The sequence below is a fragment of the Musa acuminata genome, chromosome BXJ3-4 (genome assembly GCF_036884655.1).
Source record: "Musa acuminata AAA Group cultivar baxijiao chromosome BXJ3-4, Cavendish_Baxijiao_AAA, whole genome shotgun sequence".
NCBI lineage: Eukaryota > Viridiplantae > Streptophyta > Magnoliopsida > Zingiberales > Musaceae > Musa > Musa acuminata.
The window spans coordinates 3135450-3151347 of NC_088352.1; the positions used below are offsets into that span (position 1 = coordinate 3135450).

The following is a 15898-nucleotide window of genomic DNA, read 5'->3' on the forward strand; positions in this document are numbered from 1 at the left end:
AGTCCTGTCCTTCATTTTAGTGCATTTGCCTTGAGGTATAGCTAGTGTAAGGGCCTGAGCTAGATTGCTTCAGAATGACAACCAATAGGAGGGAAGCATAGGCGTTGTGGTAAATCAAACTGGCTTGAAGTAACAGCGGGCTATGAACCATAGACCGTGTGGTAAATAAAACTGGTGCAGTGGCAAGAAATGAGAGGTTTTCTTGTCATCTATCATTTTGTTGCAGACAGTGTGCCACAAAGAGTTTGGTGGAGAAGTTTGAATTAAGTGTAGTAAATAAATGTTGTAGGATCCATACTTGACTTCTCTACTACATGGATAAGGACATTTATTTGGTTTGGAATGGAAATGCAAGTCTAAATCACAAGGAAAAGAATTGAACTGGACGCAGTTGTTTTAAGTGCAGAACTGGTTGTATACTTTCACCTTAACCTTTCTCGGAATTTACAGGCATCTGATACACACTTGTACAGGTGAGAAGGTAAAGAAGAATCATTGGGAAGAAGATATGCTTTCTGGAAAGAACCTAAAAGTTGTAGGTTGACAAAGAGGAACAGCATCGACCCACTCAGGCAAAGAATAAGGAGATCGCTCAAGGGCATCTGATACTTCTTCCTGGTCCTCCAAAGTAAAAGTAGTTTCCCCAGGCGGTGTTGAGCCTCGCCTGCACGTCGTAGCAGTTTGGGTGATCGGCGAGGACTCTGAGGTTGGCCGCCGGGATCAAGCTGTTGTCCCAGTCCACCACCTGCAGGTTGCGGAAGTAAGCAGCTCGTCCGAATCCTTCTTGGGCGTAGTGGCCGCTGCCCATCTGGGTGGAGGAGTGGAACCCCGAAGCGTGGGTGTTAAAGATCTCTCCACCGAACTGCACCATGGTGGCCTGTCCGGCCAGGTGACTGAACAAGGAGGACGGCCAGTAGCCCACCAGCACGCCGGAGCCGAACTCCAGCCACCAGTTTCCATGTTTTGGATCCTGCAGTTTTTGTAGCATGCAAACGTTAAGTCGGAAAAAGAACATAGTATCTCCATGCCAGAAGCTACTCACAAGAATGCTTCGGTCAAAAAGAAGTCGATCATCGTTGAGTTCTGTCATCGAGTGTATTTTAATCTTCTACTTTGCTGAACACATTCAGTCTAATAATTCATGATTCTGCTACATGTTGTGGATGAAATCATTACAATAGAAATGATATGCTGCAGTGAAGATTGCTAGCTAATCTGATAGATACGAAGTCCTCAAAGCAAAAGAAGATTAAGTTTAATGCACGAACAAGTGACATCTGACAGCCACAGACCAATCCCTAAAGGTAAAGGTAGTCAGAAGTGGCTTGTGGAATCCAAAGAGTGCACCGAGGGATGGATCCTTTGTTCCCTCTCGAAGGTCCACCACAATCCCCTGACAGCAGTGTACACCACCAGCTCTCTCTAGAGAGTTAACTTCAAAGTCTTATGGGAAGGGAGATGACTGCAATTATGAGACTCATAAACAAGTGTGGGGATCCACTATTGAAAGTGAGTTCCAATTGGAACCACTTCCAACCTAAATATTCGCAGGATTAGCACATGGGATTGGGCTCCACAAATAATCATGAGCTCCATATTTTGGTAGCAAAATGCATGCATGGATGATGGCACTTCAAATTACTACAAGGTTAAATATTAAAGTAAAACAAAAGTACACCATATTTATTGACTACAATAAAGGACCATGTGTGGAGTTATTGTGTAAGAAAATGACAATTTCAAACATTCTCTATGCATATAAAACTTTTGGATTCTACACACAAAAAACACTTTTAAATTATTATATATATATATTTTTTTTTAAATTTTTGGTCTCGGTATAACGAAATATATATATATATATATATATATATATATATATATATATATATATATTCCATTCATAACCTCACGTTCAAAGTTATTAATCTTCGTATTTATCCCTTGAAGTTTAAATTTTATATATCCTAATGCAAAATTCAAAAACTTACTGTTATGGAATACTAGTTATTGTTCATCAAATAATGACATTAAATCTCATATCGACATTAATATTAGTTTAATTATTCTATGTATACATTCAAAGTTAGTAATCTTCGTATTTATCCCTTTAAGTTTAAATGTTATATATCCAATGCAAAATGCAAAAACTTATGGTTCTGGCATATTAGTTAATATTCATCAATTGATCGATCAAACAATGACATTAAAACTCATATTGACGTGAATATTAGTTTAATTTGGTTTTAAACTTCTTTTATAATGCATCCTATCAGATCTAAGTTTGTAACTTTTAAGATCTAATAATTCTTGGAATACCTTTTTGTTTTAGAGATGCAAACATGCAATGAAACAGAAAAAAGAAAAAGGAAAGGAAAATTCTAATGTAATGAAGGAAATAAGAAAATAAAATGAATGATAAGAATAATAAAAGATATTTTGAATATTTATTTTTTTTTGTAATTTTAACTCAAGTTAGCTATTGGTAACCACAGTTCTAGTAATTGATCAATTTACTGATAAATGTTAACAAGAGTTCCATATGAAAAAGGATCTAAACATCTGAAGAATGTAAATGTCATATTAAATTCTATAGGGACAAATATACTACTTCCAAGATATAAAAGGATAGATATGTAGAGAACCCTTACTTGAAAACCTAATAATCCCACCACCTTTGATGAGGTTTTCAAGAAGATAAAATGAATCATCTTAAGACACCATTTTCCAACAAAAATAAGTCAGAAAATTTCTTTTACAATGGAATAACACATTTATTACTAAATGTAAAGTCAATTGTAAGACTTGTAGAGATATTTCCTTGTCCACTGGGTTAGTCCTACAGTAATTATCTCATCCACCAAATCTTCTCAGCATTAAAGGGAGACAGCCCTTTAACTTTGCTAGTTTTGCATGTCTCTTGCCATGACAACATCGTCACCTTTTGTACTAGTGTGACCTAATCAACTCCCTCAAAAAGATCAGCTGCCATGTGGCTATCCAACTTGTGAGCTACACTCTATCCTTCATCTATACACTCAATCTATCATCTTTACTAAGGTTCCAAGAATTATACATCCAATGAAGGCCTAGCTAGCATATGTAGGACTATGTTTTGGTATAGGGTCTGAGTTCACGCAACATACCTTCCAAATTAGTAGACTGATATCGAACTGCATCCCATTATACCTCGAGGTGGGAGATATTGCAGCTCCAACAGCAATCCTGTTGCTGGTTTGGACGAAGCCCGAGCACAAGAGGTTGTAGCAGCCTGTTGCTTGATACGCATCGGTCTGTAGAACAGAATTCAACTCGTACTGCATAGTTTTGAGTCTAGTGTGTCTCATAGATTCATGGTCAGGAGTGCTTACCGTCCAATAAGTGAAGAATCTTGGAGAACTATCTCCATAGAGCTGCGGGCTGACCTGAGAGAAACAAGAAAAGAAAGAAAATGATGGAATAAAGAAAAAATAACGAGGAAAATAATAGTATATCCATGCAGAAAAAGGCTGTTAAAGCCGAACATCTTTTTGTTGGGTTTGTGGGTTCTTTTCAGTTCCTATGCATCGAAGTGGATGAAAGGGCAACACTTTGACTTGGATAGAAAAGATGGAAGAGTTTGACTCGTTAATAGTACCTGCCATCCAGCTTCGATGGTGTTCAGATCGCTGCCGAATGATCCGGAGATGACCCATATCTGTGATAAGCTGAACTCAGAAGAACTGGCCACCCGCGGTGCCCACACATTCAAGCTGGCTTTTGCACCATAATATTGATCTCCCGCGACATACCCTACAGCATGCTGCAACCACAACAGCCTGTAATCAGCTTGTGATCTCGTGTTGGTGGGTGTGTCATCTTAAGTCAATATCCACAGACAACTGCAGCCGATCCAGTTTCCTTGGTCAAGCTCGGACTGCAAACTGTAACGGCAGTAGAATAATGAACTCAAGTCAACTGGCTTTTCTCTAAACATGTTGGGCCGTGGAAGATGGACATCTAGATCTTATGTTGAGTCGTAGATCTTCTTCTTGTAGTTGTTATCGTTATGGAGGAGTTTGCAGAAATGGTGAAAGAAAATGTTAAGTACTCAGCTTTTAATCAAGTAGGTGAGCTCTTTTCAATGCTCATAAAAGCAAAAAAGAAAATGAAAAGGAGCTAATCGAAGGAGTTGTTGAGTTCATTAATATCTGATTTATGATGTGGCAGCGGATTGGTAGGGAGGACATGATGCGTGTTTGGCCGTCGGTCCGCCGGATGTCCATCTTAGTTGTATTGTTCTACTTCTATTGCTTTCCATCCTAGTAAAAAAGATGTTTACTTTTGAGCATCAAAAGTCCCAAACTCACCTCATGTCCACTGCCCTCGGAATCTCTCCGTGTTCTTGAGACTGGCTTTCTTCCGAATCTTCGTGCAGGGCTGGCTCGCAGGATGTCTTCTTCCTTGGTTCTTCGGATCGGAACCGTTCCTTCTGGGCATGTCTCTCCCGATGTTCTCCATAACTGGATGTTGTCGTCGGTCGGGACACCGGCTTTATGGCCTTTGGGTCTCTCCGGTGGATCCTGCAAACATTTGAACCTATGTATTGAGGAAAACATGATATGCAATCGCTGTGGAAGTGTTCAGAGATATGTATATGTTGGAGAAAATTGCTGGTACCAAAGGTTTCGATCCTTTCAGCATGGGATGATCGAATGCCGGTTGGAGGTGTGAGGGAACACAGTCTATAAGATCGCCATCCGGACTCTGTGCAGCCAGCAAAAGCCAAGCTTATTGTATCCCGCTAAGAAGAAGGAAAGAAGTAGTGGATCAGGGAGTGCCTGAATTGTCTTGAGAGACGGCCTGTTGAGCCTCTTAAGATGCGCTCTTATCCTCCGATACTTGGGAAGCTCTTCGCCAGGACGCAACGTGTTGTTCGCTGCTGACGCCGAGACGACAGGAGCACCGGCAGCAAGCAGCTGAAGGAGCACAAGAACGACGACCACCACATGGATTGAGAAAGGTCCGCGGCCGCTAGAAGCCATCTGTGTGGGATTTTGGAGCACTGAGATCCTTCTTCTATATCAGCTGTCCGTATCTAAGTGAGTTGGTGTGCTTGTCTTCTTCCTGCGCCGTCAGATTGGCCCCCTTCGTGTTGTATCCCCATAGAAACACAGCTTGCACCTCTCCCTCTCCCTCTCCCCCCCCCCCTTCTCTCTCTGAGAGACCAGATTAGGTATTCGCGGAATTTACTACACTGTCTCTGAACAGCTCTCCCTTATTTATATCCTGTCTCCCTCCCCTCTCTTCTGCCGAGCTTCAGGGTGTGGAATGGCCAAGTTCTGATGGGCATATTTCTCCAGCTTGAAGTAATAACAAGGACGGGTTGGTATGCAGCTGTTATTATAGAACTCCATCCATGTGGGTGTAGGCTGGAAGAGTAGTAATCAATAGGTCTGTTCTTTTTCTCTCTCTTTGGTTTTCCTTTGCATCTGACATGATGGATTTTATAGGTGGGCAGAGAAAAGGAGGCCAAGCATTCAATCTTTAGCCCTTCTACTCTTCTTTTCACCCTCGTTTGTGCACCTGTGGTTCCTCTCATTCATTCTGCTGTTCCAGGAGGAGCCAATTCCTTATCTCTCATTCTCCATGTCTCAGTTTCCCAGGTGTTGTGCTTTGATTCCTGATCATTCTCAACAGTAAACTAAAGCCACTTCACTGCAGATGCCCACCATCCTCTATTTACTTTTTGCTCAGAGGAGATTTGAACAAATCAGTTTACAATGTTTTACATATAGATTTGACTGAGCCCATCAGAAATGAATGGAAGAACATGATGTTGGCTAACAGTCGACTGTTGTGAGTGCATCAACTGGGGGACCTCAGCTTGCTGTAGTGGATCCCAGCAATGGAGAGTGCTACTTCCATGAACCCCTCCTTTTTATCTTTGTCTTGAGAATTTCCTTTCGATCATGTGCATGACCCATAAACCACCAATGCAGCATACGAAAAGGTGCATAGATGACTGGAAAAATGGTCCTCACTCATTAGAGGCACAAGTACAAGATTTCATTGCAGTCGCTGCACCTCTCCTCTGTAACATTAGATTCTATACCCACCGAACAGTGAACAAAAAATATTTTATTCTTTTACTTCAGCTTGGAATAGTTGACCAAACAGTCAATTATTATGACCCAGAAATGCTACAACTTGGTAGGATTCTAAGCTATATTGTCCCCTCCTTTTCCTTTCTTTTCGCGCCACACCATACCTGTGATTCACCTGCAAGTATTGCCATTCACAAAGCTTAATAATAGAACAAGTCTTAGTGCATGCAATAGGGATTTTTTTTTTGTTTAAGATAAAAAATCTCAATAATACTGAGAAAACATATTTCTATAGCACTTGCTATATAAATTGCCCTCGACTCTTTGTAGATTGATGTGTTGACATACGGATATCAACCTAGTCAAAATAAATCTTATCGTAAAACTGGACAAAAGGGTTGGGCCGAAGACATATGTGATAACGATCTTTCCGATATTTAAGTTAGTAAAAAAAATTTATTTGAATAAAAAAAATATCCCTACGTAAATAAGGTTTTTATAGATGATTTAGATAATTATTGACATTTACTCGATAGTTATGTCTTAGAGGACAGCTTCATGAAATTATCGGTTGATGATCTGAGTCATCGAGCTTTGTAGACGGTAGTATGGGTTGATGATAAAAAAATTAGAATTGCTTTAATGAGATAACGCATTTATTACTGTAGTATATTCATGATCTGCTTGTATTAGACCAAAGCAAATGCAACAAAGACCACCATTATTCCACACAAAGACACAGGCACAACCATCGGAGAAGAAAGCAGTAGATGAGAAAGGAGTTGCTCCGGTTGCTCAAGGACACACATCGCTCCTTCCCGGGCCTCCAAAGTAGAAGGACATCCCCCAGTCACTGTTGACGCCTTTGGTTATGTTGTAGCAGTTGGGCTTTTCGGCAGTGAGGTTGAGGCTCTGCACCGGGACGAGGGTGTTGGTGGCGTCCACCACTTGTAGGTTACGAATGTAAGCAGCTCTGCCGAAGCCTTCCTCTGGGAAGTAGCCGCTGCCCATCTGGGTGGCGGTGTGGACGCCGGAAGGGCCGTTGTTGACGATCGAGCCGCCGAACTGCACCGTGGTTGCGTTGTCCGCGAGGTGGCTGAACAAGGACGACGGCCAGTAGCCGACCGTGGTGGAGTTCAAATCCAGCCACCAGTTCCCATCATTTTGATCCTATTGCACCATCATCGGGTTTTTTTCTTAATAGCGCTTAACTTAAACCGAAGCCCACATGCATTTTCGTCCATAGCGAACGAATAAACACTGATTTAATCGTCGAAGGGGTTTTATGCGATAAATCTCAGATATAATCTTCGTCTTCAAAAACTTTTCCCTCGTTGAATTTTCAAATACTCAATGATCTTTCTACCTCCGATCAATTTCATCGAAATAAATTTATAATCGTGAGACGAGCCAATATAATTTAATTACCTTATAAACGGATATCTCCACTTCAAATTGATCTCCATCGTAAGTTGATGTTGGAGCGATGGAACTTCCGAGTGTTGGGCTGATGGCCCATATTCAGCCCATGTGGGTTTTATCAGCCCACAGCTCACACCCCCTCTTAACCTAACCCTAATTAAGATTAGGGGGGTGTGGTGGCTGCGTTTTAGAGGCAGATTAAAGCTATAAAAATGCAGCAACGAGGCAGATCTTTGTAGCGACGAGATTCCAAAGAGAAGAAGGAGAACAAGGCAGAAGAGGAAAAGAAAGAAAGGGAAGAAGACAAGGACAACGCAGAGAGACTGTTCACAATCATCTAGCAGTGTTCTCATCTCAGGTTAGATCAAATCTACAGTAGGCTCTTGTTGTGATTACTTGGGAGGTTTTAGATATTGTGGGCAGTAACGTGATCCTTGTATCCCAGTTATTCTCTTGTGGTTGTTGCTTGGGTTTTGGGCAAGAGATTGAGATTTGTATATTCATTATTCTCATAGTGGATTATCTCTAGTTTGCCCCGTGGTTTTTACCCTTCACATTGAAGGGGTTTTCCACGTATATCTTGGTGTTCTGTTTGATTGTGTTTCCATTTTATTCCGCTGCGTATTTTGGTCTTCTAGTATTTGTTCCTATACAAAGGTTATTCCTGTTTATATCCCCATCAACTGGTATCAGAGCGGGGTTTTGGTGATTTAATTTTTGTATTTGAACATGGAGGCCAGTAATATTTCTCGCATGATTAGTTTGAATGGAAATAATTGGATGATATGGAAACCAAGAATGGAAGATCTCTTGTATTGCAAAGATTTGTATGGACCTTTGCAAGGGGATAGTGCAAAACCTACAACTATGATAGATGATGAGTGGAAGAGGTTAGATCGAAAAACAATTGGATTTATTAGACAGTGGCTTGATGATAGTGTATTTCACCATGTTTCTACTGAAATTTCTGCATATTCTCTTTGGAAAAAATTGGAAAGTCTCTATGAAAGAAAAACAGCTGGCAACAAAGCTTTTTTGATCAGAAAACTTGTGAACCTAAAATATAGAGAGGGTGCTTCTATTGCTGAGCATTTGAATGAAATGCAGAGTATTACTAACCAGTTATCCTCTATGAGAATGTCTCTTGATGATGAGTTGCAGGCATTGTTACTTCTCAATTCATTACCAGAAAGTTGGGAGACACTGGTGGTTTCCCTTAGTAATTCTGCGCCAGATGGTATTGTCACTATGAGTCAAGTAACAAGCAGTTTGTTGAATGAGGAGTTGAGAAAAAAGAGTTCGGCAACATCTCAGAATGATTCACAGGCACTTATCTCAGAGAACAGAGGAATGTCAAAGTCTAGAAGCAGTTCACGTATGGGTAGGAGCAAGTCAAGATCAAGAAAAGATATTGTTTGCTATAACTGTGGTGAGAAAGGACATTACAAGAACCAATGTAAGCAACCTAAGAAGAACAAGAAAAAGGGAAAAGAAGTGGAGTCTACAGAGTCAAAGGATAATACTACAGCTACAGTGCAGGGTGGTGATTATTTGATTTTGTCTCCTTCTGATGATATTTTTTCTTGTGTGTGTCAGGATCTTGAGTGGGTGATTGACACAGGTGCTTCTTATCATGCTACACCACGGAGGGAGTTTTTTGCTACATACAGGTCTGGAAACTTTGGTGTTGTCAAGATGGGCAACTATGGCACAGCAGACATCATTGGCATGGGTGATATCCATTTAAAGACCAACCTTGGCTGTAAGTTGGTACTTAAGGATGTGAGGCATGTGGTTGACTTGAGGCTAAATTTAATTTCAGTTGGAAGACTAGATGATGAAGAGTATGAAAGCAGATTTCACAGAGGGCAATGGAAGCTCAGTAAGGGTTCTCTTGTTATAGCTAATGGAAAGAAATGTCATACTTTGTACAGGTTGCAGGCTAAAGCTTATGGTGAGCAGTTAAATGCTACAGAGAAAGACTTCAGTATGGAGTTGTGGCATAGGCGATTGGGACACATGAGCGAGAAGGGGCTGCAAGCTCTTTCCAAGAGAGAGGTATTACCAGATCTCAGAGGTATACATCTGAACCCTTGTATTGATTGTTTGGCTGGTAAACAACATAGAGTTTCATTTGCTAGTGCTGCTTTGTCTAGAAAAATGCATGCCTTAGACCGTGTTTATACAGATGTATGTGGTCCTTTGAGGACAAAAACTCCTGGTGGATCTGTTGATGTTCTTGGTATAAGTGGTGCACTTTATTTTGTCACTTTTATAGATGATTTTTCCAGGAAAGTTTGGGCTTATGCTTTGAAGACCAAAGATCAGGTTATTAATGTCTTCAAAGAGTTTCATGCCAGGGTTGAAAGGGAGACAGAAAGGAAATTGAAATGCATAAGATCAGATAATGGTGGTGAGTATATGGGATTGTTTAATGACTATTGCAGGTCGCATGGGATCCAACATGAGATGACAGTTCCTTGTACACCTCAGCATAATGCAATTGCAGAGAGGATGAACCGCACCATCATGAAAAAGATCAGATGTATGCTTTCACAGGACAAGCTACCCAAAAGGTTTTGGGATGAGGCTTTGAGGACTGCAGTTGATGTGATCAACTTATCACCATGTACAGCCCTAGATGGTGATGTTGCAGAGCATGTATGGTCAGGGAAAGATGTTTCCTACAGGCATTTGAGAGTGTTTGGTTGTCGTGCATTTGCACATGTTCCAGATAATGAGAGGTCCAAGCTAGATGGTAAGTCTAAAGAATGTATTTTTCTTGGTTACTCACATGATCAGTTTGGTTACAGGCTTTGGGATCCAGAAAAGCAGAAGGTGTTCAGGAGTAGAGATGTGGTCTTCTTTGAGGATCAAACCTTTGAGGATTTGAAGAAGAAGGCACCAGCCAAGACTTCTGTAGAAGGATTAGCAGATTGTGACCCAGTTATTCCTCCAGTATATCAGGGTGATGGGGGAGATGTGCAGGAAAATAGTGTAGAGCCTGATATTGATTTACCTGCAGGACATGTTGAGCAAGAAGAAGTAGGAGAGCAAGTTCCCGCAGAACCTCAATTGAGAAGATCTTCTAGACAACGTCAACCTTCCAGAAGATGCTCTACAGATGAGTATGTGATGCTTACTGATGCAGGTGAACCAGAGAGTTACCAGGAAGCAGTTGAGAGTGAGCAGAAAGAGAAGTGGTTAGTTGCTATGCAGGAAGAGATGGATGCTGTTCAGAAGAACCACACTTATGATTTGGTGCTGCTACCAAATGGAATGAAGGCCTTGAAGAACAAGTGGGTTTTTAGGTTGAAGACTCAAGAATATTGTTCTCAACCAAAGTACAAAGCTAGATTGGTTGTGAAAGGCTTTGGTCAAAAGAAAGGTATTGACTTTGAAGAGATATTTTCTCCTGTTGTTAAAATGTCTTCTATTCGTATTGCTCTTGGTATTGCTGCTAGCCAGGACTTGGAGGTTGAGCAGCTAAATGTGAAGATAGCTTTCCTTCATGGTGATTTGGAGGAGGAAATTTATATGGAGCAACCAGAAGGCTTCAAAGTCAAAGGTAAAGATAATTTTGTCTGCAAGTTGAAGAAGAGCTTGTATGGGCTAAAGCAAGCTCCAAGACAGTGGTACAGAAAGTTTGATTCATTTATGACAGAAAATGGATACAAAAGAACGGCTTCAGATCATTGTGTGTACATCAAATGGTTTGGTGAGAATTTTATTATTCTCTTACTTTATGTTGATGACATACTTATTCTTGGAAAAGATATGTCTAAAATTAACAGGTTGAAGAAGGAACTGAGTGAGTCTTTTGCAATGAAGGACATGGGGCCAGCAAAGCAAATACTAGGCATGCAGATTTCTCGTGACAGGAAAAACAAGAAGATTTGGTTGTCACAGGAGAAATACATCGAGAAGGTATTAGAAAGATTTAGTATGAGCAATGCTAAGCCAGTTGGTTCTCCTCTTGCAGGTCACTTCAAGTTGTGCTCAGAATAGAGTCCGTCAAGTGATGAGGAGAAGGAGAAAATGCAAAAGGTTCCTTATGCTTCAGCAGTTGGAAGTTTAATGTATGCAATGGTATGTACGAGGCCGGACATCGCATATGCAGTGGGTGTTACTAGCAGATTTCTTGCAAATCCAGGCAAAGAGCACTGGGCAGCAGTGAAGTGGATTTTTAGATATCTCAGAGGGAGCTCTAAGGTTTGTTTAAGCTTTGGAGGTGGACCACCTGCGTTAACAGGTTACACAGATGCATATATGGCAAGAGATATAGATACGAGGAAGTCTACTTCAGGTTATGTACTTACTTTTGCAGGGGGAGCTGTGTCATGGCAATCCAGGTTACAAAGGTGTATTGCTCTCTCCACCACAGAAGCAGAATATATTGTTGCTACAGAGGTATGCAAAGAAATGTTATGGATGAAAGAATTCTTACAAGAATTGGGGCTGAAACAGGAAAATTATGTGATGCATTGTGACAGCCAGAGTGCCATCCATTTGTGTAAGAACCCAATGTTTCATTCCAAGTCAAAGCATATAGATGTCAGATACCACTGGATTCGAAATGTATTTGAAGAGAAGCAGTTGCAGCTTCAGAAAATTCATACAGATAACAACGGAGCAGACATGTTGACGAAGACCTTAACAAAAGAAAGACAGGAGATATGCCGACAGTTGGTCGGTATGGCTTCACATTGAGGAGTCATGGGACAGCCTCCCTTATGGGCTGAAGGGGGAGGTTGTTGGGCTGATGGCCCATATTCAGCCCATGTGGGCTTTATCAGCCCACAGCTCACACCCCCTCTTAACTTAACCCTAATTAAGATTAGGGGGTGTGGTGGCTGCGTTTTAGAGGCAGATTAAAGCTATAAAAAGGCAGCAACGAGGCAGATCTTTGTAGTGACGAGATTCCAAAGAGAAGAAGGAGAACAAGGCAGAAGAGGAAGAGAAAGAAAGGGAAGAAGACAAGGACAACGCAGAGAGACCGTTCACAATCATCTAGCAGTGTTCTCATCTCAGGTTAGATCAAATCTACAGTAGGCTCTTGTTGTGATTACTTGGGAGGTTTTAGATATTGTGGGCAGTAACGTGATCCTTGTATCCCAGTTATTCTCTTGTGGTTGTTGCTTGGGTTTTGGGCAAGAGATTGAGATTTGTATATTCATTATTCTCATAGTGGATTATCTCTAGTTTGCCCCGTGGTTTTTACCCTTCACATTGAAGGGGTTTTCCACGTATATCTTGGTGTTCTATTTGATTGTGTTTCCATTTTATTCCGCTGCGTATTTTGGTCTTCTAGTATTTGTTCCTATACAAAGGTTATTCCTGTTTATATCCCCATCACTGAGAACGATATCGTTGTTGGTTTGGACGAAACCAGGGCATGTTAGGTCATAGCAACTGGTGGACTGATACGCATCGGCCTACGATATTTGAGGATATAAGGAATCTCTAATTCACTTGGAGGGCAAAGAGGAGGAGGAGGCCATACCGTCCGGTAAATGAAGATTCTTGGATAGCTATTTCCGTATAGAACCTGAGAAAAATTATATGTTGCATCACAAGAATGGATCGAAGAAGACACTACGAATGTAACAATTTTCTTTTCTCATGAAATCCAATACTAAAGTAACATAATAACGTTTACTCTATAGTTTATTTTAACTCTTTTCTAAAACGTTTTTGTTTGTGTGTTTACTCTAAAGCGTCTAATTAAATCTTTTTGTCGTATACAAATAACAAAAAAGATATTAAACTGAAATATTTTATTCATCATCACTCGATCTTTCTCACACAATCTCACCTTATGATCTCTATGCATCACCAGTTCTATGATATACTATATTTGCAAAGCATCATCAAATTTGATTTCACGAGACTTATTTTTATTAAAACGTCTGAAAGTTTAATTTTTTTTATTAATTATCATATTATCCAAAAATATTATATATATATATATGGTTTTTTTTTCAGATGATACCACTTTTCAAAATTCCCAAGCCGTTTAAATATTCTAAAAATACTCTTTAAAAAATGAATCTTTTTTTGTTTAAATCCAAAAAAAAATCACCAATTTTTTACAGTGTTTTGTGGGTTGATTTTTATCCGCAAAATACTTTATAATATTTAAAAAATACTATCTAGTATTTTTTTAAAACAAGATATGGTGTTTTGTTTAAAGAAAAATACTATATAAGGTTTTTGATGTCACGGTATTTTTGAAACAAAAACACTATATTGAAATAATACTTTGTAGTAGTTTTAAAACACTAAATAGTCTTTTATGGATAAAAAATAATTCATAAAATATTGTAAACAGCTTTTGGAGACGTTTTAAAGATTTTTAAAATATATGTGATAGTTTGAGAATTTAGAAAAGGGATTTCATCTGAAATATATATATATATATATATATTTCGAACAATCGCCCTATATATATCATCTAAATTTCTTTAGTGGTGTCAATTCATTTAAATATATGTATATATAGAAGTGGTTTGGCGAAAGTAGGTTACCTGCCACCCGGCTTCGATGGCGTTGAGGTTGGTGGCGTAAGTGCCAGAAGTGAGCCAAAACTGTGATACGCTGAACTCGCCTTCGTTGGCCACCGTAGGCGCCCACACGTTGTAGGTGGCTTCTGCACCGTAGTACAAGTTTTCATCTTCCACCGTTCCAATTGCAAACTGTCACACACACACCCCCACACATAGTAAAGGAATAATAAACATCATGTACAAGTAACCAAATAGTGTGTGTGTATATATATATATATGATTCCTGGAAGATTCCTCCTAATATTAGTTTTTGATAAACGACCAATACACCAACCATTCTAACCTCATGATTAGGGAAGGGATTTTCTGCTGCACCCTCTTCAAGCTTCCTCGCATACTTCCTCACTCGCAGAGCCTCTTCTTCCGTGGTTCTTCTAATCGGAACTGTTCCCTGTGGGCACGTCGCCCCGGAGGCTCTCCACAACTGGGTGATGCCACCAGCCATGGACTTGGCCTTACGGCCTTTGGGTCTCTCCGGCGGCTCCTGTGTAAACGTTCGAGAAGCAGGTAGAGTTGATGAAACCCTAAGGTGCATGCATGTGATTACTATTTACGTGCTTGAATATGCGTGTCGGTTACCAAGGGTTTCAGTCCTTTGAGCTTGGGATGATCGAATGCCGGTTGGAGATGAGAGGGAACGCAGTCGATGATGTCGCCATCTGGACTCTGTGAGAACAGCAGAAACAGGCTTTACTATGCTCCCTACCAAACAAGAAGAAGACGAAGGACAAGAGAATTAAGCACCTGCACTGTCTTCAGAGAAGGTTTGTTCGACTGCTTTGGGTTGTCTGCTGCTGAAGCCGGGAGACAGGAAGCAGCGGCAGCAAGCAGCAGAAGCACGAGAGAGACGATGGCATGGATGGAAAGAGAGGGCCTGCATCCGTTAGAAGCCATGACAGCGCTCGGGTTGCTTATCTTCCTCCTATGGCCATGTTCTTATATAAGAACTGATCACCAAGGCTGCGTCCTTTCTTTCTACTCGTTTTCCACGGCAGATTCATCATTTCTATTCGGACCATGTCAATGCCATTTTCTATTTGGATCACCACTTGAAATAAGTGGTGATCCCTTTTGTATTCTTCTGCAAAATCTACACAAAAGATAGGGTTTCACATGGCCTTCTTTGGCATTTCCAATCACGTAAGTGTCACTTGAAAGGATAAGCCATTACATGCAATGTTGTCGCTAGCAAACCCCTTAGGAGTAGCGCAAGCTATTTGGATCAGCGGTGAGAGATCTCCTTTCTCAGCCGCTACTTTAGAAAGAAAATAAAGATATTTTTTTGGTCTGTATAACTCCTCCCGTATTTTCTCCCTCTAAGACGATGCAATCCTTGCAAGAATCCCTAATCAAAGTTATAATATACTTTAGACGAAGCATCTGATGTCCATCATATTTCTCTCTCTTTTCCTTTTTCCCCTTATAAGTCACTGATTTCGAAATAAAGTTCAAGTCTCTGCAAAACCGATCTTTCACCAGCTGAAGGTTTACTCGTAATGTTTGTTTCTGAAGTATATAACGGAGGGAAAGATTCTAAAGAGCCAGTTAAGTTTGCCTGGTGGCAAGAAAACACAAGCGCTAGGCAAGGCCTCGATGGTTGGTTGAAGGATCTAATCTAGTCGATTCATTCATCTTTCAGAAACAGAGGAGGCTCGTGAGCTGAAAGATGGTCGGTGTGAGATGGTGCATGGAGTTCTTCGACCGTTGTCGATCAAGATTCGACAAGAGTGATGACTAGATCAGATGAATTAGGGACCGTGTTGACCTTTCAAATCTGACTGAATCCAACCAGCCACACTCTCTAAGTATCCATCTAAAAGATCA

General features: G+C 40.6%; 2 protein-coding genes across 3 annotated transcripts; both read right to left on the bottom strand.

Moving 5' to 3' along the window:
* Positions 1-349: 349 nt before the first annotated feature.
* On the bottom strand, positions 350-5202 carry LOC103980138 (protein neprosin-like). Its single transcript, XM_009396421.3, has 7 exons — positions 4821-5202; positions 4660-4746; positions 4350-4562; positions 3638-3802; positions 3372-3425; positions 3147-3293; positions 350-970 (listed from the first exon to the last, which is right to left on the bottom strand). The coding sequence occupies exons 1-7, from the start codon at positions 5022-5024 to the stop codon at positions 593-595; spliced, it is 1248 nt and encodes a 415-aa protein (XP_009394696.2). The 5' UTR covers positions 5025-5202; the 3' UTR covers positions 350-592.
* A 799-nt stretch (positions 5203-6001) lies between these two features.
* LOC135636555 (protein neprosin-like) lies at positions 6002-15085 on the bottom strand. Of its 2 annotated transcripts, none has more exons than XM_065148319.1 (6): positions 14819-15085; positions 14654-14740; positions 14358-14558; positions 14036-14203; positions 13012-13056; positions 6002-6261 (listed from the first exon to the last, which is right to left on the bottom strand). In XM_065148319.1, exons 1-6 carry the CDS (start codon positions 14966-14968, stop codon positions 6160-6162), a joined length of 753 nt encoding a protein of 250 aa, XP_065004391.1. In that variant the 5' UTR covers positions 14969-15085; the 3' UTR covers positions 6002-6159. The 2 variants fall into 2 exon arrangements, with proteins under 2 accessions (XP_065004391.1, XP_065004390.1); XM_065148318.1 differs by lacking the exon at positions 6002-6261 and adding an exon at positions 6721-7256 and having other exon boundaries at positions 14819-15083.
* Between the last annotated feature and the right edge of the window lie 813 nt (positions 15086-15898).

Bases quoted from the DNA above. Each gene is read 5' to 3' on its own strand.
- LOC103980138 (XM_009396421.3), bottom strand. From the start codon at position 5,024: ATGGCTTCTAGCGGCCGCGGACCTTTCTCAATCCATGTGGTGGTCGTC. The intron at 3,426-3,637 runs GTACTATTAACG...TGTTTCTCTCAG, and splicing joins CCATCGAAGCTGGATGGCAG to GTCAGCCCGCAGCTCTATGG. The intron at 3,294-3,371 runs GTAAGCACTCCT...TCTGTTCTACAG, and splicing joins GATTCTTCACTTATTGGACG to ACCGATGCGTATCAAGCAAC.
- LOC135636555 (XM_065148318.1), bottom strand. From the start codon at position 14,968: ATGGCTTCTAACGGATGCAGGCCCTCTCTTTCCATCCATGCCATCGTC. The intron at 14,204-14,357 runs GTTAGAATGGTT...TGTGTGTGACAG, and splicing joins ATCCCTTCCCTAATCATGAG to TTTGCAATTGGAACGGTGGA. The intron at 13,057-14,035 runs GTAACCTACTTT...AATTTTTCTCAG, and splicing joins CCATCGAAGCCGGGTGGCAG to GTTCTATACGGAAATAGCTA.